The 24828-nt window shown below is 52.0% G+C and overlaps 1 protein-coding gene and 1 long non-coding RNA gene across 5 annotated transcripts in view; one reads left to right on the top strand and one right to left on the bottom strand.

The window, feature by feature from the left end:
- Positions 1–24828, bottom strand: part of JPH3 (junctophilin 3) — a 43940-nt gene that overhangs the window by 10980 nt on the left and 8132 nt on the right. Inside the window, exons 2-3 of one of the 3 annotated variants that reach the window (XM_072980926.2) lie at positions 16398–17175; positions 15233–15515 (exon numbers count right to left, since the gene is read on the bottom strand). The exons of 1 other annotated variant lie outside the window; for it this stretch is intronic. In XM_072980926.2, the coding sequence (XP_072837027.1) occupies positions 15272–15515; positions 16398–17175 (1022 nt within the window). In that variant the 3' untranslated portion in view covers positions 15233–15271. Of the gene's footprint in view, positions 1–15232; positions 15516–16397; positions 17176–24828 lie in introns of those variants that run through there. One more of the 3 variants, XM_072980925.2, reaches the window with a different exon arrangement.
- Positions 574–23121, top strand: LOC140702222 (uncharacterized). 2 transcript variants are annotated; one of them, XR_013538589.1, is made up of 4 exons: positions 611–4519; positions 18051–18193; positions 19204–19621; positions 20995–23121. It is a non-coding gene; the product is annotated as an uncharacterized LOC140702222 (long non-coding RNA). The 2 variants fall into 2 exon arrangements; XR_013538588.1 differs by lacking the exon at positions 20995–23121 and having other exon boundaries at positions 574–4519; positions 19204–19659.

The following is a 24828-nucleotide window of genomic DNA, read 5'->3' as shown; positions in this document are numbered from 1 at the left end:
AAGCTGAGTGTCCGAGAATCCCCCAGCCCACCTAGCCTCTGGCTATTGCTGGCCACGGACTAGGCTGGCTGGGCCCTTCTGGGCAGTGGGCCCCACCAAGGGAAGCCTCCAGGGAATGGGGCCTCCGGTCGGCTCTTGGATTGGGGTGAGCTTTTGAGGGCATTTTGCTGCTCTCCCTCCTTGGCCCAGGAAGCACCCCCTCTTTCAGTCACTGAATAATTTAAATTAGGCTATAGCTGCCGCCAGTACTGCCGACCGACCTCCCTCCCTCCCGGCTAATCCCCGTCAGCCCCTTGATTCTTTTCTTCACAGCCTATTTTCATCCCTTTCTCATTCACAAATGAGATCAGGTCAGATAAATATTTAATCTCTCATTTTTTAATGTAAAGTATCAGAGCTACAGTTCTGAGTCATGATGGAGCAAAGCAGGAGGGGGGCCTTTAAGGAATGTTTGGGGGGGGAGATTCAGGTCTCAAAGCACATTCCAAGGTTTCCATCTCTTTTACCACCAGATCATTTGTTCTCCAGGAAGACCTGGAGTGTGAATGGAAGGCGGGGTGGGGGTGGGGGTGGGGGTGGGGGTGCTGCTGCTGGCGTGGACCAGAGAAAGCTTTCAGGAGTTTTCAGCGGATCCAGCTGGGGCCAAAGCGCCACTGCCAGTGTCGTAGGTAGGATCCCACTTTTAGGGCTAACATGGGCTGGGGCAAGCTCATGTTGGAAGGGCAGCTGCTCAGAGAGTAGCCGGTGGCCATTTTCTTCCAGAAATGAATGGCCGTTTGTTAGGTAGAGGGAAGGTTGCCCCCCCCCCGACTTCCTCTTCCTCTTCTCCTTCTCCTCCTTCTCTTCCTTCCGTCCAGGAAGTGCGCGGATATGCATGAGAAGTTGTACTGCAATTAATACAAGTGTTGGGGTGATTTAATGAGCCATACACACACACGTCTAACTGTTGCCTCGGCAGGACTTGTAGGTCTGAGGATGCTCAGATCTAGACAGGGAAACAGACAAAGCACAAATCCCTTCTTAAATTGTCCTGGCACGGGTCTTAAGCACACACTCTCCCGGAGAGTTCAACAGGTCACAGAGCAGAACCACTGGCCTGAGTCAGGAGAACTGGGTGGCTCCGTCAGGCGGGCAACCTGCCATGCGAAGCCTCTGTCCTGACTGTGAGTCTGCCCGTCATTTACAGATTACATCTTCGTTAACCTCTGGAGAGGGAGCTGCCATTCGCACCGTCTGTCACCTTGAATAGAGCACAATCAAGGGGGAGGGGTGGGCAGGGAGAAAGATGATGGGCATGTTCTGGTGCAGGAAAAGACCTTGAAATGGGGACCACAGTGGCTGCCTGAGGTTCTTCCTTTTTCCCCGCATTCTCCTTTTATGAAGCACCAGATGCCACCAGCGCTAGGAAGAGGAAGGAATTAACTAAAGGCCCTCCTATGCTTTCATGCATTTGTGGCAGCAGAAAGCCCCCCCCCAATGCCCTGTGACCCCTTAAAGGCTGTCAAGGTGCATCCAGCACAAGGTTTGTGGTCTCCAACCCACGGAAGTGGATACCAAACAAAATCTGCTAGGCCCCTGCGCTCTTCACTGTCTTCATCCACGGGACTCTATCCGAGGTGGCAGCGGCTGGGTGCTTGGTCAATATCCCGTACATACTGGACAGGACGCGCGTCTTGGGCTCTTGTCCTGATGCTGAGGAACTGCAGCTGGAACTCCTTTTCTCCACACCTTTCCTCTCCTTTGATCCAGTGCTCATCCCAATAAAACATGGAGGGGATCCGAAAAGCCATTCCTTCCTCCCCACAAGATCATAACGTGGTTTCCATCGGCACTTGTTCCTAAAACCCCACTGCTTTTCTTTCTTTAAGACGCCATCGTCTTTTAAAGAAGTGTTCAAAATTATTTCAAAAAGCTTGAAGACACACTTTAATCATTTTAATCTTCTGTTCTGGGTTTTGGGTTTTGTGTGCTTTGTTTTTAAAGTAGATTAAAGTAGCATTCTTACCGAAAGCTTCCATTTGGATGGTTTTTCAGTGGATTTCAAAGGAGCTATATTAGTCCTTTTTAGTTGCATCACAACAAGAAGAGCAGAAGAATTGTGTCTCCTTAAAGACTAATGTCTTTATTTCTTCAGCATGAACTTTTGTGGATCTCCACCAACTTTGCCAGTCAACCCCTTGGAGCAGGAGAGTTGGGAGAGAGGTTTAAAGAAGCCAGCTCTGCCATGACTAAACGAGGTGGGCAAAAGCAGGGCCAGTTACGCTGGTTATGTGCCTGCAAAACAACTAGGACACCGGGAATGATCAGTCAAAGTCCTGATTACACAGACATCGTGGGATCAGCAATCAGACCGTTCTCTGGAAGCACACTGAGGTTAGGGTTACACCAGAAACAGGGAACATCTCCCTTAGAGCTGTCCCCCAAACTGTGGATGAATCCCGTGTTATTATTACAGCAGTAATAGCGTAGTGCTACGGCATATGAAATGGAAACAAAAAACGAACAAACAAACAAACAAATAAATAAATAAATATTATATTATATTATATACAGGTGCTGAGACAGCACCCATAAGGGTTATTGCACCCTGGGGATCTGTGACGGTGGCCCCAGTTCAGCTGCCACGTTCTGTCCCACGTTCTTTTCTCCACAGCAGTTCCCCTGCAACCTGCAACGCAGAGTCCTGGGAGGCTGAAGCACCCGTAACCCTAACCCTTTGGTCTGCTGCTGTTTCAGAGGACAGGGTCTTGTCTGTTGCACGGACCTTGCCCTCTTTGCCTGCGGAGAATGAAGAAGGGCGCTGCTGGCCAGGAGGGCACAGGTCACAGGTCAACACCACCCCAGAGATGGTGAGCCATAGGGCCAGGGCCTCTCAGGGTGCAGCCCGCAGAGACAGGAGGACCCAGCAGGCAGCTGAGGCTGTGGTAGGCTCCTGTTTTGGCCTCCATATCTGTGCCACATCTGTGTTACATGTCAGTTGGTGTCTGTAGGTAGGCTGGGACATGCTGGCCACTCAGACTCTAGAAGGAGGAAGGAGGATTGTCCAGAATGGGCTGTAGATCCCCAATAATACTTCTGAGTGCAGTCGCTTGGGAGCCATAGGTGTTGGCTGTCTTTTCCTCTTGGGGGTCTGTCTTGCAAGAGGTTGTTTCTGTTTAGCCCTGTCTCCCCACTAATTGGGCAGCTATTGCAGTTTAAGAAAAGCCTGCTGTCGGGCCATGAGCTTTGTGTCTCTGCTGTATAGCTCTCAGCAGATGTCATTAGATCAGAGGGCTTGGGTGCAGACCATAGGTTTTCTTGCATCTTTCAGGTGGAAGCTGAAGGCAGGTAAAGATGCATAACCATCAATGGATTTTTATGTAAGGTGGTGCTTTGAGCTCCATTGTACCGCTGGAACGGTAGCATCCAGAACTGCCAGCTGAACTTGGAAATTACTTGTCTTTCTCAATAATGCTTATGAATTGTGAGCAAACCCTTTAAAAGTTTCTTCTATGCCTTCTCTCTCTCTCTCTCTCTCTCTCTCTCTCTCTTTGTTAGCAGTATTGAAAGCTTCTGACCCAGGAAGTTCTTGCTGCCTGAACTCTCTCTGGTACAAAGCAAAGAAAACCAACGAATCACCTTCAGGAGGTGTTTTTTAAAAACCATGCAAAGCCTTGCCACTCTTCGCCACTGTTGGTACCGGTCTAAGCTTTGTGTCATCTGAACAGTGAGGAAAGCACCAATCCCGCGAGCCCACAGTCAAGCACAGACAAGGGAACAAACACTCGTCCTGGATGATCCCCAAATTCACTGGCATGAAAGTCAGCAGAATTCTGCTCAGGTTTACTGAATGTTTGGATGTCTTTCGCAGGCGCCTCAGCTGGTGAGCCAGAGAAAATTAAAGAAAAATTGTCAGAGATGCTCAAGAGGAACTCTGGAGAACAAAGAAGGGAAAGGAATGTGCCAGGATGGAACTCCCCTCTGTCTTTGGACAGCAAAGTCTGGAATCTGTTGGCCGGCATTTTTGTTTCTGCTTTGCCCCAGAAAGCAGCCTCAGCACACAGACCCTGCCAGGCCCGGCCTTTTCCATTGAAGTGCTGTCCATAACAGAGATAATTGTTGTCACCATGACAACCCGTGGGCTCTTTCCTCGTTATCATTCCAGGCCTGTCACCAGAAGGGCCAGTAGTTTTCTGCTCTCCTTCCAGGTTGGCCTCTCTTCCGGGTGGGTTTTCTTCCTTGGTCCCTGCTTCATCCAGGGGAAAGCAAAGCAGGAGGGAAGGCAAGCACAAAGGGTCCCCCGCTGCCCTCACCCCACCCTCAGCCCCAACCCCGACCCTCCCCATCCCAGTAGGGGCCCATTAGGCCCATCTTCCCTGCCAGGTATAATTGGGACAAAAGACGAACATCCATTGGATTTCTCCAAAAATGAAGGGTGGCTCTTCCCTAATTTCAGAAGAGCTGGCATTTGCACAGCAGCTGAGCACCATGTCAAGAGCTCCAGAGATTCCTTCCTCTCGAGAAGCTTTACAACAACCTTGTAAGTAGCTCAGAGGGAGGGGCTGGTGTGGCCAGAGGGAGCAGGGCCTCTTCTCTGACTCTTGGGCTTTGGGTTCAGAAGCCCAAGGCAGGCAAAGCTGGCCCTCCGGGACTGGCAGGCTGCTGTTCCTTACATCCCTGCCCGTTGGCCAGGCCGGAGAGGCGGCAGGGGGCAGGGGGGGAGGGGAGGGGGAGACAATCTCCAAGGGCCACCCACGACTCATGGCAGGGGCCCACCATGACCTGAGAGGGTTCAAGGGTGCTTCCTTTGGGCTTCCTTGAGAGCTTCTTTGATGATTGTCATCTCCTCTTCTTAACTGGTGAACAGAGATGGTTTTGCTCATCTGTAAGAAAAACTAACTTTTAAACAGAGGATTTGTATGGACTGGGAGGGTGGAAGAGGATCCGGCCACTCGGGAAGATCCTGCAGACGCCTTCTGCAGCAATGCAATGACTGGGGTGGGGGCAGGGTGTATATCAGACAAGAGACCCAACAGAACAGGAAACATGAGACAAAAACATTGTGGCTCCTGACTAACTTTTGTTGACATATATAAAAATGTAGCAGTTAGTTTAGTCCTCAAGGTGCCACACATTTTTGTCTCTACAGTATTCTTTGGCTTGTTTGTTTTTAGTTGTGTTTAATTTCAGCTCTGATATGCTTGCACAAACTAACAACAGTTACAACTTTGAAAACTATGATGTGTGTGTGTGTGTGTGTGTGTGTGTGTGTGTGTGTGTGTGTGTGTGTGTGTGTGTGTGTGTGTGTGTGTGTGTGTGTGTGTGTGTGTGTGTGTGTGTGTGTGTGTGTGTGTGTGTGTGTTAAAAACAGCACATCTCCCTGCCCAGATTTCCATGAGGTTCCAGCAGTCTCTAGGGCACGTCCCGTTGCTGACCCCCCCCCTGAGCACAGCACAACAGCGTCCTTTGGTCATTTCTTTAGTCATGATATTAGCAGGATAATCTCTGAGATCCATGTGCGTTAAATCTACTTGAAGCTGGCTGAGCTGCATCTGAAGCCAAAGCCTTTAATTTCCTGGATTACAAAATGAATCCAGAGCTAGTCTACCCCCCACACACACACACACACACCCTGCCCAAAGTATGTGGCTGGGGCTCTTTAAAGCAAAGGGCATGGGGGGGGGGTTCTCTTGCTTTCAGAGGGGAGAACCCAGCTTTTGTGGTGTGGGGACCATCACATGTTACTGACAAACAAAGCAGTAACAACATAAGCTTTTCTAAAACTGCAAATGCTAATTTAGATGCAGAGGCACACATTTAGAAAATATATTTACAATTTACACAGAATGCCAATCCATCTCACTCAGGTTGGGAGACACCGTGGCCAGGTTTGGCTGCCCCTGAGTCTGCTCTTCCGGTGTGGTTCACGGTGCGTGGACCGTCTCCACCCACCTCCTTTCTTTGGGGTCCACAGGCTTCCAGGGGGGTAGGGTGGCTCCTCCTGCCAAGGTCCAACCTGCTGCTGAAGCAGGAGATGCAGGCCTACAGCACCCTCACCAATGAACGTCGGGCCTCTGTTTCAGAAGCCTCTCATGGAGGAGAGTCCATCGTGGTCCGAGGTGGTCCCTTCTGTGTCTGAGCTGCACTTAATGGCAGGATGTTCTTCCTCTGTGGCTTTGGGTCTTGCCCTCTGGAACCCCACAGAACAACTTGTCCCATCTTCCACTCATTCATCTATTTGAAGATGAGCCTCGTCCCATTTCAAAGCCTTCTCTTCTTCTCTGGGCTAAGCTACCCGCCCTCCTCAACCATTATTCATAGGCACTGGTTGCCACCCCCTTTTCTTCCAGCACACGTTCGCCCTCCTCTGGACACATTCCAGGCGGTTGATATCGTTCATGAACTGTGTGGCCCACAACTGAACATAGTAATCTGGCTCAGGTCTGACCAAAGTGGAAGAGTGTGGTATTTTTCCTTCTCTCGATCTTGACACAGCACTTCTGTGGATGCAGCCTGGTATTGCATTTGCTTCCTTTGCTGCTGCATCACACAGTTGAGTCAGGCTTAGCTTATGGTCTCCCAAGACCCCGAGACCCTTTTCATGCCTGCTGTTGCCAAGTCAGCTGTCGTCCATCCTCTATTTGTGTATCTGATTTTTACAGCCGAAATAGTACAACCCTGTAGGACAGCGGTTCCCAGCCTTGAGTAACCCAGGTGTTTTTGGATTACAATTCCCAGGAGCCTTCGTGTGCTGGCTAGGTTTTCTGGGAGTTGCAGTCCAAGAACATATGGGTTACCCAAGGTCAGGAACCACAACTCAAGAAGAATATAATGAGGGACTTCACTGAAAACCCTTTTGCCATCAGGAGACACGACTTCCACAGCATATCCCTCATTTACCAGCCTCATGTCTCTTGTCAGAAGAGGGATAAAACGAGTCTGGGATGACTGGCTTTTGACGAATCCCTCCCAGATCTTAATGATCCCTTTATTCATAACCTAAATGTGTACAGACCGACCGTTTACTGATATTTTCTGTCACCATTCTTCCTAACATTTGCAAAGCTACGTAGCTCCTACTTGGCTGGATCCCCTTCTGTCCCCGTTTTGAAGATGGGGAGATTTCCCCACCTCTCTCTCTCTCTCTCTCTCTCTTACACTCACTCACTCACTCACTCACTCACTCACTCACTCACTCACTCACTCACTCACTCACTCACTCACTCACTCACTCACTCACTCTCTCACACACACACACACACACACACACACACACACACACACACACACACACACACACACACACACTCACACACACCAGCCTCCTCAGGCAGAAGCTGGAAGACTGCACCTGCAGGTTCCTTTCGGATCCGACTCACCTGGCCCTGGAGAACAGGTTCCACTCAAAGTGCTTGCGAATCCCCTCCCTTCCTAGAAAAGGCCCTGCCCTTCCTTTCTTATTCTCTTTGCATTACGTTGAACAGCCTCTCTCTCTCCCCCCCATTAGTACTTCTCAGTGACCAATTCTCTGTTCTTTCTCTTGCTCCCAGAATAGTTGAATTCCCTCCCCCGCCCACTTTTTGTTGTTGTTATTTTTAACCTCACTTGCAAATCTGAGTGATTCTGTTCTTTAGGCCACCCCCACCCCTTCCTCCCTACAAGTGCTGGCGCTTCAGTTCTACTCTTCCTCTGAGATCCCACCACCCCAGAGAGCCTGCCCACCTGCCCCCATCCCATCCCCACTTCTTGGGATCCTTCCCACTTTTCAGCCCTGTTCACACGTTGCCATCCCTTCACATTCACACTTTCCAAGACCTCCCAACCTTCATGGACACCTTTCTCTTTGGGCCAAATCCTATTGCTTGCTACACTAAAGTAAGTTGAAATTAGAACAGGTGTAATCATTGCTCGTCTCAAAAAGTTTGGGGAGCAGGGGTGGTGGGGCCTTTCTTCAGGATAACTCCAGCCTATTTAGAAACTCTGTGCCAGGAGAAGGGGACTGTGTTTCTCTGCCCCGAGTTGGCCAGAAAACAGGAGGAGGAGCAAGAAGGAAGGTTTTAAGACATCCTTCTCTCCAGGTGTAAGTGCAGTGCCCCCTACCCTGCCTCTTGCCTGTCCTTTCACTGGTCACAGAGGCACCTATGGCCACCCTCAAACCTCTGACTTCATGGATGGAATGGAATGGAGGGATGGCAGACAGACGGACGGACGGACGGACGGACGGATGGATAGAGTCATCATCTGGATATTTTCTTTAAACACAAACACGATCTCAGTGATTATTTTGGGGGAGCAACCAAAAAAACCTGATAGCTCATGCATCTACCAAGACACTAATTAGAAACATCTTAGCATACGTCTGATTACTTTGCATACACTTCCCTATTTTAAAGCACCCTAGACTACAATCAGAGTCCCACACAGGAAAGTTTACTGGATTCTGTGGCATCTTTATCTGAGGAAGCATGTACTGGATTGCACTTTTACGCTTCTGTATAACAGCCTTCTTTTTCTGCCACCAGTTTGTCACATCCCAGTGAAGTTTCCACAATTAAAGCACCCCACAAAAGAACAAAAAGCCCCCCCCTTCAGCGTTGCTGTAGCACAAGTGCACAGTTTTCTGCTGGGCTTCCTGCAGAAGGACCAAACTCTGGAGCCTGGGAACATCTGTGAGGCCCTCTCCTGTATGAGCAGCATTTGTACCCTGTCCCCATTGTGGCTAGTCACCCAGAGAGGAGGGTGGCATGGTGTGTGACTGTGGAGGGAGGATGCATGGCCACTTGCATGTAGATGGGTGCATGCACACAGAGAGGGGAGGGCAGCACCTTTGCCATCAGGAAAGAAGCCTCTCCCTATTCCCACTCCAGAGGCGCCATCTAGGACGCGGGACAGGTAAGGGGGTGGGGGCCGGAAAAGGGCGACCGTCCTTCCAACTCTCTCGACATAGCACTGTTACAGAGTTGGTATTTTAATTGTCTTGGGTCGCACTTGTAACAGCCACAACTCCACCCTGAAGGATCCTGTGATTTGTAGTTGTGAGGAGGAATGTAGGATTCTCTGTAGGAATTTAGGGAGATCTGGTTCCCACCCAACCCTCCCAAACTGTCACACCCCTTCCGGCCTCCAAATATCCGCTGCTCACCCTAAAATGCCACCTTTCCTGCAGGCGGCGATGACTGGAAAGGCACAAGGATTAGTTCAGTGCTTGGCAGACAGGAGACCGTGTCATCTGCGCTGTTGTTGTTGTTGTTGGTGTGTGGTGTGTGTGTGTGCATGAGTGCATTGAGGGGGTGGATGGAGAGAGAGCCCCTGGTGCGGAGGCAAGGAAGCAAGTGGCACGGAGGAGGGGGGGGAAGGGGAGGAAGCACGACGGGATCCAACAGCTTAGCTGCATCCAGGAAAGAGCGATTACACGCCTCTCTTGCGTGCGCCCTGCCCATCCCTTCTCTCTCCCCCCTGCCCTCTTCCTCCGAGAGGCAGTGCCGCTCAGTGCCAAGAGTGAATCACTGGCCTCCTCCTCCTCTTCTTCTTCTTCTTCTTCTTCTTCTTCTTCTTCTTCTTCTTCTTCTTCTTCTTCTTCTTCTTCTTCTTCTTCTTCTACCTCCTCCTCGGCTGCTTCTCCTTCTCGGCTTCTCCTCCTCCTTCCTGTCTCGCTACCCCGCTGGGCGGCTCCTGCCTGCTTCCATCTGGCCCTCTGGCTTGAAAACACCAAAGGCTGCAGAAACAGAACATTCTGCCTCCAGCGCGTCTTCCTCCTCCTCCTCCTCCTCCTCCTCCTCCTCCTCCCTCCACACCCTCCCCGTGGGAGTCTTTCCCTGCTCCCAGGGCTACCCTCCTCAGATGTCCCTGCTTTCTGGGTCTCCAGTGCCGCCCCCCCACTGACCCAACCATGCACAGACACATTCCCTTATCCCGTTGCAAAACCTTGGCCTCTTTCTTTGGGTCAGACCAGGGGGGGGGGGTGTCGTATCAGTCTTCTGACACAGGGCCGGCCCTGTCCTAAGGCAGAACAAAGCACAGTGCCTCAGGCAGCAGGTACTGGAGGGAGGCAGGGAGGCATAGAGAGAGAGAGAGAGAGAGCGTGCAGCACTGGCCAATTGGAGGGCATGGTGCTCTGTGCCAAGCTGACTTCATGTGTGCACGCACACATCCCTCCCCTCTGCTTCCCCAGGAAGGGTCGGTGCTGGCACTGTTTAAAGGCTGGCCAGGAGGGACAGGGTTGCAACATCCCACCTTCCTTCCTTGGGCACAAAGCGCCAAGCCAGCCCAGCCCTGTTCTAACCCCAAGTGGGGCACCCCTCCCCCACCCAGTGGGCCACCTCAGAGGCAGGTGTGCAGCCCACCTGGTCACAATCTTCCCCATTCAGGAGAGAAAGGGCAATTCTGCTTACATCCTAGCAATAATCCCTAATGTTGCACCTCTCCTTGGCATAGGACAACACACGGAAAAGTGAGTGGCAGCGAGGAAAGAAGACCTATCTAAATGCACTCTTATGCCAATCGGTGACCTGCTCGGGGCCCTTTGCCTGCATCCAGCCATGAAGGTGCACCCTTCCTGCTCACAGCCACTTTTCTGCCCCCCCCCCCTCCACATGACGGTGCTGCTCAAAATGGGTCAGGGGAGCCAGGGCAGGTGCCAGCTAATGTTCCCAAACGATGAACGTTCACACTTCGGTGGAGTCCTATTTATCTCTGACCTAGTTCACCTTAAAATGCATCTGGAGCATCTTGCTTGCCCTCGGCCCCAAAGGGAGCGCTGCCCCAAGGAGAGACAGGCGAGCCCTCTCCCTTTTGCCCGTGTTCATGGCGGTGCCTGTCCTGGGCCAGCTCCAGAGAAAGCCACCACCCTCTCCGGCCCAGCCTTTGGGATCTGGCCTCTTCCTCAGTCCTAGGAATGGAAATGGCTTCCAACAGAGTCTGTCCTTGGGATCCTCACCAGCCCCTCCATCTGTTAAGTGCTCCTAGCAGCCAGCGCCTCTGAGCTCTCCAGCCAGCCAGCCAGTCAAAATGCTACACCCGATGCTCGGAGTAGGAAAGACCACGGCTGGGCTGACTGATGGATGGAAAAGCCCCTGCGTGGCATGCAGAAGGCCCCAGGCCCCAACCCCTGGCCAGCACCAGCAGCTCAGCCACAGGCTGGAGAAAGCCTTTCCCCAGGAACCCAGGACAGCAGCCCCCAGGCAGGGGTGGGGCAGGGCTGGGCTGGAGGGGCTGCTTCCTCCTCGGTCCCCCCATGGGAAAGCGGCCCTGCTCCCAAGTCTGCTGCGGGCCAGAGGGGCTCCCTGAGTCTTTCAGTGAAAACAGAATCGCTCCCCTTTACCCTCCTCATCCCAACAGACTGGGGCCAGGCCCAGGGGCATCCTTCCACCAGGCGGCTGGTTGGTTGGTTGGTTTTTGAAAGGAGCTGCTTACAACCACCTCAGACCCAAGAGGAAAGCCTTGAAGAAAACAAAACAAGAGCCCCCCCCCCCCCCGGGCTGTGGAATGGCTCCCTTTCTTCGTCGGTGACGTCTCCTGACCATGCACAGGCCAAAAAGAGAGTGTGCATATGTGTGTGTGTGTGTGTGTGTGTGTGTGCGCGCGCGTGCGTGTGCGCGTGCGTGCGTGCATGTGTGTGTGTGTGTGTGTGTGTGTGTGTGTGTACACACGAGTGTTGGGGTTTTTTGTTGTTGTTGTTTTTGGCACATTGGAGATGCTGAAAGCTAAACCTGTCGGAGGCCCGGTGTGTGAAGGCTGGGAGAGGGCCGAGAGTGCTGGGCTGAACAACTGAGCAGAGCCTCCGTGTGTGTGCATTTGTCTGGCTCATGCGCAATAACACCCCTCCTCCCCGGCATGTCTCCACTCTTTTACACACACACACACACACACACACACACACACACACACACACATTCCCCTCTCTCCTTTCTGAAAAAGAAAAACACAAAGAAGCAGCAAGGAGCTTTTACAATGCACACTACCCTAGAGGCAGTTTCCCCCCTTCAGAGACAAAAAAGGAGGCAGCCCCCACCCCGCCCCACCCCACCCCCCTGCCTTCTCTCAGTGCCAGGCTGTTCTCTTCTGTCTTTTCCCCTTCACTACGTCCATTCAAAAAATTGAAGAAGAGGAGCAGGAAGAAAAGGCCACAGGAGAAACCCTGTGCAACCTGGCTGTCCTCCTGGGGTCGCGGCCGCCTGCGTAATCGTCCTCCATGTTTGGAGTGTCACTCACATCCCTCCCCAAAGAGCCAGGCCCTGTTTTTCCCCCATAACTTTTTCTAACACAAAAGGGGGCCAGGGAGGACCTTCTCCCCCCATCCTGGTCACCCAGGGTGACCCAGGCCTCCTCCGCAGACTGAGGAAAACGGCCACTCTCTGAACCATGCACTGACATTTATGCTGCCCTGCTCTGTGCCACTTTGCTGATCTCCAGCCTTGGGCACCTGTTTGCCCCTTGGCTGGAGGTTGGCAAATTTCCTTTTCTGGCCGCCACACCAAGAATTCCCCAGCCAGCCAGCACAGCCACCGGCCACGTGTTCGTGGCTGGGCAGCTCCAAGAACTGTAGCCACAGCACAGTAACTCTCCCGAACTCTACCAAGGCAAGGCTTGGGGGGGGGAGGATGCCCTTGTTAGACCACTAAGAGCCCACTAACCACTTTCAACCCCAGACAGGGTCTTCCTCAGGCTGGGCAGCACAGAGCTCTGGATGGATGGTGCAGCAAAAACAGAAATGCTCTATCAATCATGGTCAGACATCCCAGCTAGTTTCCTTCACTTTTACAACTTCTAATAAGAGACCCTCTATGGACACAAGAATCTGGGACTCTGCCCCTTTGCACCTCCCTCCCCCTCGGTGTCCTGGGAGGCTGACGCGCCCAGCACCTGTCTTTTGTCATGGCCACTTCTATGGTCAGATGGGCGTCCACTTGTTCTCTTGCTCAGAGATTCTTTCATTTGCCCTCCGAAGAAGGCAGAGGGACACCCACGACAAAGGTGGCAGAGGCCGTGGTCATTTCAAAAGCCCTTGACCGATGTGATTGTCACCCTCTTTCTCTCCCTCCCTCCCTCCCTCTTTCCCTCCCCACCCCTCTACCGGCTCTAACTGCTATGCTCCACACATCTGAGGAAGTAGGCTATAAAGTTCAGAAGCTCACTTGGAGGGGAACCTGTCATTCATTAAGCGGGAAGAAACTCTTTTGTTTTTATTTCTCTTATATATAAAAGAGCATCATAGAACTGTAGAATTGCAGAGTTGAAAAAAGAAAAGGGGAAATGAAAAACACTGTAGCACCCTAAAGACTGTTTTATTTCATTGTGAGCTTTTGTGGATACATCCACCCCTTCAGACAGGAGGAGGCATTTTTTAATCTTGGTGTCATTTTCCCCTGGACTGCACAGACTGACGTGGCTGCTTGGAACACCGGAGTTGGGAAGCAACCCCCCCCCCCCCATATCCCTGGCTGTCCAGCCTCTACCTGGAAACCTCCCATTGGAGGAGAGAGCCTGCCACCTTCCAAAGGCAGTCCGTTCTTCCACTCAGGAGGTCCCTCCAGATTTCTAGTGGAAATTGCCTTTCCTGCTACTCATTCCACTCTTACCTTCTAGAGCTGCAGAAAACAAGCACGGCGGCCCTTCCTCACATATTTGCAGATGGGCATCCTCGCTCAACCATCCTTTGCCCTGGACTAAAAATCCCTCCCCACTCCCAGCTCCCTCCCCCCACACACATTACTTTGCACACCCCTCCAATGGAATGGCCCCGGGGAGGAGTGCATACGCAATATAGAGTCCATAGCGATTCCGCACATCATAAGGAAGGATAAAGGTTCAATTGTGCCGCCCAACCATAAACGTTAGGAAAGCCACGTTGTTGGACTCCAACCCTCTGACACACACACTGGCTAAGGGTTCTTATCCAAGGAAGCAACTCTTCCTTGCCATCCACACGTATTCCTGCCAACGCCGGCAAAGGGAGTCTGTGTGCGAGCGCTGCGACCACAAGCAGGAAGCGGTCCTTCTCTGTCAGGCTCCCATCAGCTGTTTCCTCTCCTGTCTCAATCAAACATCCTTACAAACCCTCTGCCTTCCCATTCTCTCTCTCTCTCTCTCTCTCTCTCTCTCACACACACACACACACACACACACACACACACACACGCACACAAATGTGCATGCACTAGGCAGTGTTACATCCCCACAGGGGCTAAGAGAACTGGCAAGCATTCTGATAAAGGGTTTTAAGCGTCACTTTGAATCTTCAACATGATTGAGATGCACAATTAATCTAATCCAGTTAGGCCTGGATGGTCTCTCCTCCTCCTCCTCCTCCTCCTCCTCCTCCTCCCCCCCCCCCTTCCTTGCCTGGCTCTATTTATCTCAGTTCCATTCAGAAAAAGTGAGCTCAAGACTTACTGGCTCTCTGGGATAAGCAGCCTCTCCCGCAAGGCCATGATGTTTGTGTGTGGGGGGGAACCAGCTCCTCAGAGGGAGTTCCCCCCCCCGCTTCACTTTTAACACCTTTGGAGGTGGGGAGAGGATGCTGAGAGAGGAGGTTTCCATGCAGAGGGCAAATCAGGCCTGTGGGCAAGCGGAGGGGGGGCTCCAGCTGTTCCCACCCCTTATCCCATCATTCCCTAGGCTGGCTGGGCTGATGGGAACTGTTGTCCAACAACATTTGCCAACATCTGCCTCAAAGGTTCTACTAAGAACTCTGACTTCTATCCAGTTAACTGACACCTGGGGAAGTGCTTACTCTTTTTTTATTGTTGTTGTGATTTTTGAAGCGCTTACTCTTGTGTGTGCATGTGTGCGCGCATCCACATGTGTAAGGAAATAACTGAACCCGTTGGTGCGTGGTGACTCCTCCTCGGAGTCCTCCTGGCTCTCTCTGGGCAAAGTGACCCCTCCCTGATTTCTCTTCAGAAATGATAACATTTAGCTTGATATTACTGCCATGAATTCTCTGGTCAGTACCTCTGTCTCTCCTTACCCCTAACACTGCTTACTCTCACTCTTACGCAAACACATAACAACAACAACAACAACAACAACAACAACAACAACAACAACAACAACAACAACAACAACAACAACAACAACAACAACAACAACAACAACAACAATTCCCAGGTTCCCTCAGGAAAACATATTACTGTTGATCCAGAAGAGCTGCCGCGAAGGCACAGCTCTCCCAAAAACGTAACTTCCTCAGCTCTGTGATGAAAAGCAGGAAGATCAAAAACCCTCTCTTCGGAAAGAAGAAAGTAAAGGAAGGTTTACAATAAAGGCTGCTTCCTTTATTTCAAATATATAATTAAATCTGGAATATCTGTTTAATTAAAGAACAGGTGTAAAATTGGGTTGGTCCCATCGGGGCCTGGCGTTGCTCCGGGATTGTGATTATGATTACCATCAGCAGGACTCCTCCATTTGGGCAGACACAGTCTGTGCCTTCCCAGAGTATGCATGATTTATTTATTTTATATGTGAACCTGTGCTTTCTGGCAACAAGGCCTGAAAAGTGGCCAAGATCTGGGATACTGCATCCGACAGCCTGCCTGAAACCAAGATGGAGAAAGAAGGCAGGTGATTATTTTCCTGCAGAATGGAAGGAAAGGCCATTCTCACCCCTTCTGCAGGTGCATCTGATGCCACTTCACATACAAGACACATCCGCTCATCAGATCTCTAGGCAGGAAAAACAAAATTGCATCCCCAGATTCAGGATCCCACTGTAGAGACAGCCTCCTTTCCGCAGAGAGGGGGGACCGAAAAGCAGTATCACCCAGGGGCAGAAGCCTCATTTTAGGCAACAGCCCAGCTAAGCCCATGGGACCCACCCCAGCTGCACACCCGCCAGCCACACTGGGCTCATTTGCCTCCCTTCAAACCTGTAGATTCAAGAAATATAGTATCAGTTCCAGACAAGTGAACTCTTCCAAGCTCTGCTTTTAACCTCTAGTAGCCTTCAGAAAGAAACAGATCCACAATTCCACATTCAGCCCAACCTTGTTTATACCCCACACCCATCAATCTTGCCTCAGTCTGTTTCTCTCTGGCTCATGCTGGCCAGACGATGATCCATGCTTTGCATTTCTTTTCTTTTCTTTTTCCCAGTTCCTTCATGCTCACCCCTGACAGGATCTCCTTGTTCCCTCCCAAGACTTGACCTCTCTTAGGATAAACATTGGCATTTGTACCTCTGACATTTCTCTTGGCCTCCATCTTTCTCCCACCCAAGCCTGTAACTCCACACATCAGAAGGACACAGGCACTTGCAGTCCATGATGGTTAACACCCCCCCCCCGCAGAGCCCACTCCTCTTCAAAGGGCAATTGCATTCCCCCACTCCTTCAAAGGCCAAAATGACGCATACAAAACAGCCCTAACAACACACCGCTTTGAACCCTCTGCCCGGCCCTCCGCGCGAGTGGACCTACCTGGAGGCCGCAATCTCGGCTTTCTGCTTGGCGATGGTGGCTGCCCGCTCGGCGGCTTCCATGGCACGGTCAACCTTCTCGCGGATCTTGCTGGCCCTCAGCGGGATTAGGTTCTTCCTCTTCCCGCTCACCAGGATGTTCTGCTTGTACTTCCCCTCCTCCTTGGTCCCGTCCGGGAAGGTCATGCAGCCGTACCCATGGCGCTTGTTGCTGGCCCACTCGCCCTCGTACTTGAGCCCATCTGACCGCTGGCTGACGCCGAACCCAGAGCGCTTGTCGTTCTTCCACTCGCCCACGTAGATCTCGGTGGTGGTGGCGTCGATGTCGTCCTCGATGACCGACAGCTCTGCCTCCCCCTCGCCCAGGCTGATGGTGGAGTTGATGTCACTGGCCGTGGAGCTCACGGTGCTCATCCCAGCCTCGCTGCGGAAAGAGCTCTGCTTGCTCCGCTGGCTGGCCAGCGAGCTCTTGGACTCGGACTTGCGCAACTTGAGCCCACTCAGCAGCGACCGGCGGAAGAGGCCTTTCTTTTTATTCTTGAGGATCTCGGCATCGCTGTGGGCCATGAGGACAAACCCCCCTCGAGAGATCGCTGGGCTCCCGGCCACGGCAGGGGAAGAATCTGGGTGCAAGGCGGTGCCATTGGTGTGTTCGCTGCGCAGAGAATTGATGGAGGTCCTTAATGGAGACCGGATAACTGCAGCCATGCCGTATGGGACGCTCTGCCGGACGCCGTACCCCTGGCGCATCCCGCCAGCCCACTGGCCCTGGTACGTCCCTGTGAGCAAAGAGGCAAGAGAGGAAAGGAGCTGGGTTGGCAGGCCCCACACCGGTGGCCACTCTGGGCTCAGGGCTACCAGCCGGACCACCCATCACAGGAGAGCCAGTCAAAATGCGGTCTCCCGGAGCTGGGAAAATTTACTTTTGGGAACAGAACTCTCCACATGTCTCTGGCAGCCTGGCTGCATGAGGATTCTGGGAGAGGTAGTCCCAGAAAGTCACTTTTCCAAGCACGGATCCTTCCTTTGGTTGCTGCTTGTGACACACACACACCCCAAGACACTACAAACAGATTTGCAGGGAAAGGTAACAGAAGCAGACAGAAAGGATTAATAGAGGATTTAGAAGATTAGCAGCAGGAAACAGGGAATGATCAGCAATTAGGATGGGGACCAAGAGGAGAGCTCAGTGCCAGCCACAAACTGGAGTCCAAACAAACTTTCCCCAGAAAAAACAATGACCAGCCAGGAAAACTCCTACTCAGAAGGAGGGAGAGCATCAAGCACCCAGCACCAGCCCCAGCCCCACAGACACGCACACACCAGCTATGCTGCTGAGGGCACCGCACAGAGGGCTAGTCCTGCAACCTTTGGCAGGTGGCACCTTCCCCACTCTGGGCTGGAAGGTCCTCAGGGCCACCCCAGGGTGTGTGTGTGTGTGTGTGTGTGTGTGTGTGTGTGTGTGTGTGTGTGTGTGTGTGTGTGTGTGTGTGTGTGTGTGTGTGTGTGTGTGTGTGTGTGTGTGTGTGTGTGTGTGTGTCTGTGTGTGTGTGTGTGTGTGTGTGTGTGTGTGAGAGAGAGAGAGAGAGAGAGAGAGAGAGAGAGAGAGAGAGCGCTGCGGCTCCTGTTCATCTGAGGGTGCCTTCTATTGCAGTTTTCCCCCTCTCCTGCCAGCAGACTGTTGCAGACACTGAAGAGGTGCTGCTAACTTCATCTCAATGCCTGGATAACCTACACCTGATGAACCACTGTCTGTCAACACCAGGTAAAAGCTCACAGCCTTTCTCAAGAAAAGAGGTAAGTGATGCCAAGATCTGAAGAGGGAGGCTGACCTAAGTGGCAGGGCATGTTAAAGTGGTGGCAGGACCTTTTGCCTGACAGAAGAAAGAACTCGGAGAGACATCCAGGCCTCCGGTTCTCAGCACTGATGTGGGCAGCTGTTCAGGCTACAGATGATGCCCAGCTGCTATGTCACTCTCTCCCCCTGCAGTGACTGTGGCTAGTAAAGCCCATGGCAAGCTCATCGTAAGTTACCCCTGGGTCACTTGCCATTACAGGAATCACCACCACTCCCTTTCATGCAAACACACACAGAGGGGTGGTGGAGGGAGTGAGTGAGTTCTAGAAGCCATCTAAAGCATGGGACTGTGGCTGACCCTCCTTGTCCTGGACCTTCTCCTCTGGGACCAACAGTTGGAAAGCTACTTCTTCTGGACTGGACTGCACACAACTCCCAATAAGAGTGAGTGAGTGAGTGAGTGAGTGAGTGAGTGAGTGAGTGAGTGAGTGAGTGAGTGAGTGAGTGAGTGAGTGAGTGAGTGAGTGAGTGAGTGAGTGAGTGAGAGAGAGAGAGAGAGAGAGAGAGAGAGAGAGAGAGAGAGAGGACTATGGAATGGGTGTCATTACCCATCCTCTCTCCTGTTTTCTTCTCTCAAGAGCTGCATCCTAACATCCTAACATTCTTATAAATAGAAGCATCTTTCGACACAGGGTTTGGGCAGCCCTCTGAGGATGTTGACATGCCTCTGTTGAATTCCTTGAACCCTGGAGAGTTGGCAGGTTTGGACTTCTCTGCCTGCAATCTCAATTAAATAAAACACTTCTGCTTCAATTTGAATTGATGCAATTAAGTAAGGCATGTCAAATGGACATGGGTTAGGAATCCAGTTAACGAACAGAGTGGGACTGTACATGCTTGCTCCATCAACAGTTGTCCAATCTGACTGAAACAAATTGGTTGTGAATTGGAACATGTTTGTTTGTTGGTACACATAACTAAAATGACAAATTTCCAATTTGACCTCCAGGATTTGAACTCCTTCAGAGTCACCCAATCTGTTTTGTTGTGTTCATCACTCAGCCAGCACGACCGACCGACCGACCGACCCGTCTGGGATGGTGACCTCATTCTCAACTTCTTGCCCTTTGGTTGAAGCGACAGAGAAAACGGTTCCATCCTGAGGGAAGCGACCAGCTCTTCTCCTGGGAGGCCCAACGGAGGATCCAACTCCTCACCTCTCCCTTCACAGCCCGTTGTCCAACTCACGGGGTGAGCTGTTCCTGGCGACGGCAGCAAAAGCAACAACGTCCGAGAGCAACTCTAAGGGCAAGCAGTTCTTTCGTGGCAGGAGATTTAGCGGAAGGGAGCACAGATTCCGCTCATGTGTCACATGTTAAGTGGCTTTGCTGCTACTGCCAGGATGTTTGTGCAATTATCAGCAGCAGGTTTGTGAATGGTCTTTTTTTAAAAAAAGTTATTGTCAGCCCTGTGTCTTCCTACTTCCTCTAGCCTGACTTCTCCCAACCCCGGCTGATTGTCTTTAATATCTAATGAATCAGTCCTTCTTTAAGGTGCTGCAGGACCGCCTGTTGCTTCCCCATGCATCTCTGAAATGCTAGGAAACACATCAGAGAGCTGATGAATAAGCAGGGAAACCTCATGCGATACTTCATGTGGGTCTTCGAGGCACCACAAGACTTCTGGCCATTTATTTATTTTTATTTATTTATTTATTTTATTTATATCCCGCCTATCTGGTCGGGTCAGGACCACTCTAGGCGCCTCCAACAGGTGCACTCACATACGCCCTTTCTGGCGCTCTTCTCAGATGCTTTTGGAGGAGTTAGTGTAGGACCTTTCTGCCTTAACTAGTCACATTTAATCCTATTCTTCCCTGCCCTTCTTTCTCCCTCAGGGGCCAAGGAAAACGGGACAATATCTGAGGCAGAAATGGGGAGCTCTACTACTGTTTGGGCAGATGGGGGGCTGCCACCCCCCCAAACCCTCAGTACACATACCTCAGCTATCGGGATGGTATGAGATGTCCTTTGGCTCAGAGGCAGAGGGCTTCATTAACAAGCCCAGAAACCAGAGGCCATCCCTGGCTTTGGCAACCAAAAAGAAGTCGCCAAGCGTTTAGAGCTTGTATGAGCCCATTCCCCCCCTTTGTTGAACTGATGGAAATTTGGATCTACACACATACACACACACACACACAGAGAGAGAGAGAGAGAGAGAGAGAGAGAGAGAGAGAGAGAGAGAGAGACTTCACTCCCAACTCGTCAGTGCAGTAGCTGGCTATCCTCTTGGCCACAACCAAAGTGTTGTTGAGTTTCGCCTTCTAACGGAGGCATTTAGTTGTGCTTTCTAAAGGAGCCGGCGATGTGGGGACTCCTTCCCACCAGAGAGGCTGAGCAGTTTGGCTTCTTCCAGACCACAGGTGTCTAAGCAACAGCGTGTTTCAGAAAACCCCAAGGGATCAGGCAGCCAACAGCAGGGTTGCATCGAGCAGGAGCTCATGAGAGATGGCAGGGAAGAAATGGCTCCAGCAAAAGGCAGACGGTCAGCGCCATGGCAGAGAATGTTCTGCAGCAGGAATCTTGATAGATGCATTTGCAGCAGCAGGAGGAGGAGGAAACTGACTCACTCTGAGAGCATGGGAAAGCAAGGATGCTGGAGCATGGGGGGGAGGGGAGGGGAGGGGAGGGGGAGGGCTCACTAGGAAAAGGGAGGGTTTTCGTGTTTGCCGAGCAGGCAGAGGAAAGCGCGCACTGCACCAGAGCTGCCTTTGACCTGGATTTCAATTTTTGAATGGCAGGTTGAGGAAAGTGCTGCAACGGCCGCCCCACTAGGGTGGCAGAGGGCAGGATTCATCTCAACAGCCTCCGTACACAGACATCTAATAGGTGGCTTTAGAAAACAAGAGCCACCACTGCCACCACCACCACCGCCACCAGCCAGCCACTTGCATCGAGCTTGCTGGCCGTTAAAAAGTGGGATGGGGGGGAGGGCTGAAAACTGCCCTCAAAAGCAAAGTTGGCCTCGAGTGGGGGTCACCAACCCACTCACAGAAAGTGCCCCTTTCCCTAGCAAAGCTCTTCTCCCCTCCCTTCCCCTCTCCACCTGACCCCCACACCACACACACACACACACACACACACACACACACACACACACACACACACGCACACACACACACACACACACACACACACACACACAAAGCAAGGATGCACAGATTTTATTCTTGGCTGTTGATCAAGGGAGTGCAAAGCTTCTAAAAATGTTAAACAAAGCAAAAAAAAGAGAAGGTCCTGAAACCACCAGTAAATGCCACGGTCGTGGCACCTGGACCCAGCAAAGGGATCGTGCCAGTCTTCCAGGTCAAGGACTCCCATCAGCCTTCAGACATCTGGCACGTGGTCTGTCCCCTTTCCCTGCAGAAGGATCTGCTGGCAGCACCAGACCCACCTTCCTGATTCTCCCTGACAAGGGGCAGGAGATGGAATCTGCAAGAAGCTCTTGGAAGCAAAAGGGCCCCAGTCAAGAATGCCCACCTGCCCGCCCAGATGCCAGCTCTTCTAGGAGAATTTTTGGAGATGCCATCCCAGCTATTTTCCCTGCAAAGAGACGGCAAGTTTCCCTGGCTTGTGGAACATAGTCCTTAAGGGTCCATTTGGCATCAGGGCTACCCCCCTCCCCTTATTTCTTCACTACAACAAACCTCACAAACGTTATTTATCTGTTCACGGAAGTATTTTGACCTGCAGCCCATCAGCAGCCTGTATCTTGGGTGATGCACTCTGAAGGCTCCTTCCAGCCTTCTGTTGGTTTGCTAAGCCCAGGAGCAGGTGAGGGCAGGGTTGCCCTAAAACCCCCTCCCGCAAGGAAAAAGGCTTGTTCCCATAGATTTCCCCCATGGGAGAACCTTGTCCTCTGCTGGAGTGGAACTGCAGGGAAGCGGGGAGTGGGGGTGGGGAATATCCTTTACTCAGGGCTTTAAGTTCTATTAGAAGCTAATAGGATGTTGACAATCACACTGCACATTTGTGCAAGATCCTATAAGATGCTTTGTATGACGGGGTGCCTCCACATCTCTTTCTCTGCATGTCATCCATTCTTGCACCAGCCCTGAAAGCCAGTTCATTAGGAAGCTCATTTCCTAGATGAAGAAAGTGAGGCTGTGAGAGCAGGTTATTTGCCCAGGGCAAGTGGCCTGCCTGGGATCTGAGCCAGTCTGCAGACTGAACACACACCTCCCCTTCTGAAATAACCCAGCATTCAGTAGCATTAGGGCCAGTGGGATTTTTGCCTGCCCGCCTGCCTTAACATGCCGCATCTTTCTTCAGACATGGCCACCTTTTGTTCATATTCAGCGTGGGACAAGAGTATTTTAAAGGCTACCTTCTCTGCTGTTTACATATTGATTAATTTACCTACCACTTGTATATCTCAAGTTAAGGCTACATTTCTGTCATCCCACAAACCTGCTGGATCACAAGATCTGCTCTCTGGCGATCTTCTTCCAGGGTGGGATGGCTGTGGCTTTGACACAGAAATTTGGCACTGGAATGAGCAAACCCGCCTGCCTTGAGGTGGGCACCCTCTCCAGACGCTTCTGCCCAGGCAAAAAAGAAACACCAAACCGAGAACCCTCAGCCCCAGGCGTCTCTCTTGGCATCTCCCAAGGCTGCAGGACCCACAGCTAACCAGAAGGGCAGTAAAGCCTTGTGCATGTCTTGTCACAACCACTTTCAGAGAATCCCGGGAGACCTGAGAAAGGCCATCTCATCCCTCCCCATTCTACTTGGGTGGGAAAATCCTTTAGTTTACATTGCACAGATCTCTGGTGCTTTGGGGAACTGTTTGTGGATTCTTTTTAGAAGAAAAATGAGACATGTTTGATATAAAATGAATAAGTAAACAAATTGCTTGAATCACAGAATTCTCCCTCTCCCTGACTGCTCTGCACTAAAGCCACCACTAAGAGACCGTAGTCTTGCCGACTCAAGAGGCAAAGTAACATTTCCTCTAGACTCCCTGTCTGGGCTGGCCACCTGCCACAGATGTACCACGAGAAGCAATCTGAAGACACCCCTTGCCGAAAGGAGAGCAACAAGTTTTCCTTGTGGGTGGCTCTCAGAAAAAAGCGGTGGGGGTGACCTGCCCACCCTCATCCCTCCCAGCAACCAGACCGCAGGTCCTGTTGCATCGTCCGTTTTGCCCCCCCCCCCAGGACGGTGACTGAAGGGCAGACACCATCCCATCTCAAAGCCATCTCCTCTTGGCACTGGTTGCCAGCTTTGGGTCTCCCCCCTAAGATGCTCTTGGGGCTCCCTCATGACCCCACACATTCTTGCGCTCCCTCTTTTGGGGTGGGGCGGAGGGGGTAGTTTGGGTGAGCATTTAATGCAACAGCTCTCCTGAAACAAGCCACCCACCACCACCGGGCTTTTGGGCGACCAGGTTCGGCCGGCCTGCTTCCCCCCCCAAGTGGAGCCCTCGGTATAGAACAAGCGGCAGGCATGATGAGGGAAACGCGCCCAGGAGGCTCTCTCTGCGCTGCCAGTGCATGTGGGCGACAGGAACCGGCGGCGGCATCACTAGAGCAATGCTGAAGCAGCCGAGGCATGGCAGGCGGTGGGTGGGGGTGGGGGGTGGAGTTGTATCTATGGCAATATCCACGCAGGCTGCTTGGAGAGCTTAAGAGCGACTGAACAGAGATCCTCAGAAGCTTGGCATCCCTGAGGAAGAAAATGCCACGGCCGCTCAGACTGACTTCGCCTGGGAAGGAACCTCGGCGCTGGGACGGGCAAGAGGACACAGAGTTCTCAGAAAGAAACCCCCCCCCACCTGCCCGCCTGCCCGCCCTTCCGCGGCTTTGTAGGTTTGCAGCTCCCCCTTCTGAGGCCTTTCTCATTCTGGCAACCCTGCCACAAAAGCAAAGCAGAGGCACTCCGGCTTCCTCCTCGTGGCTTGTCAACTCCTTGCCCGAAGGGCTCGGCTTGGTGCGCCACAAACAGAACTCAGACGCCTGCCTTTCTGGGGGGGGGGCTACGGCCGGCCGTCAGCGAGCCTAGCCAGCCCAAGCAGGTGCTGTGCTGGCTAAGGGGAACCTGAGGGTGGTGGGCCAAAAAAAGTAACTTTCCCAGGCTTTGGGCACACGCCAACCCCGACATGAATAGAGCACTGAATGGCGGGATCCGTTCCACAGATTGCTTGATGCTCTTAGTCTGTCTTGTGGCAAATGCTCCCAAATGCCTTCGGTTGCCTTATTATTTCTAAGATGCTTCCTTCACAGCATACAGTAGATATCAGCTAATTCTCTCTCTTTCTCCACTAATCCTCAAATGAAATAATCCCCATTACCGACTCTATGATCTCCCTCCCTCCTCCCTCTCCCCATTTCAACCGAGTTACGGCCGGCCGTTTGGGCCTCTTATGCAACACCTACAAAACAGTGACTAGCCTGCTGAGGTGAATTGTAAACAGTTCAAGAAAAGCTCTTGCAGGAGGGTTGCCCGAGATGTGTTGCCATGTTGTGATCGGGAAGGAAGCTCTAAAAGGAGAAATACCAACAAGAGGAAACAAAGCCATTTTTGGCACACACCTCATACCCCCCCCCCAGGGAAACTCTCACCAACTCAGTGGA

Source organism: Pogona vitticeps, chromosome 10 (assembly GCF_051106095.1).
Source record: "Pogona vitticeps strain Pit_001003342236 chromosome 10, PviZW2.1, whole genome shotgun sequence".
Lineage (NCBI taxonomy): Eukaryota > Metazoa > Chordata > Lepidosauria > Squamata > Agamidae > Pogona > Pogona vitticeps.
Note: the sequence above shows the minus strand (reverse complement) of the source record. Positions and strands in the feature narration are given on the sequence as shown.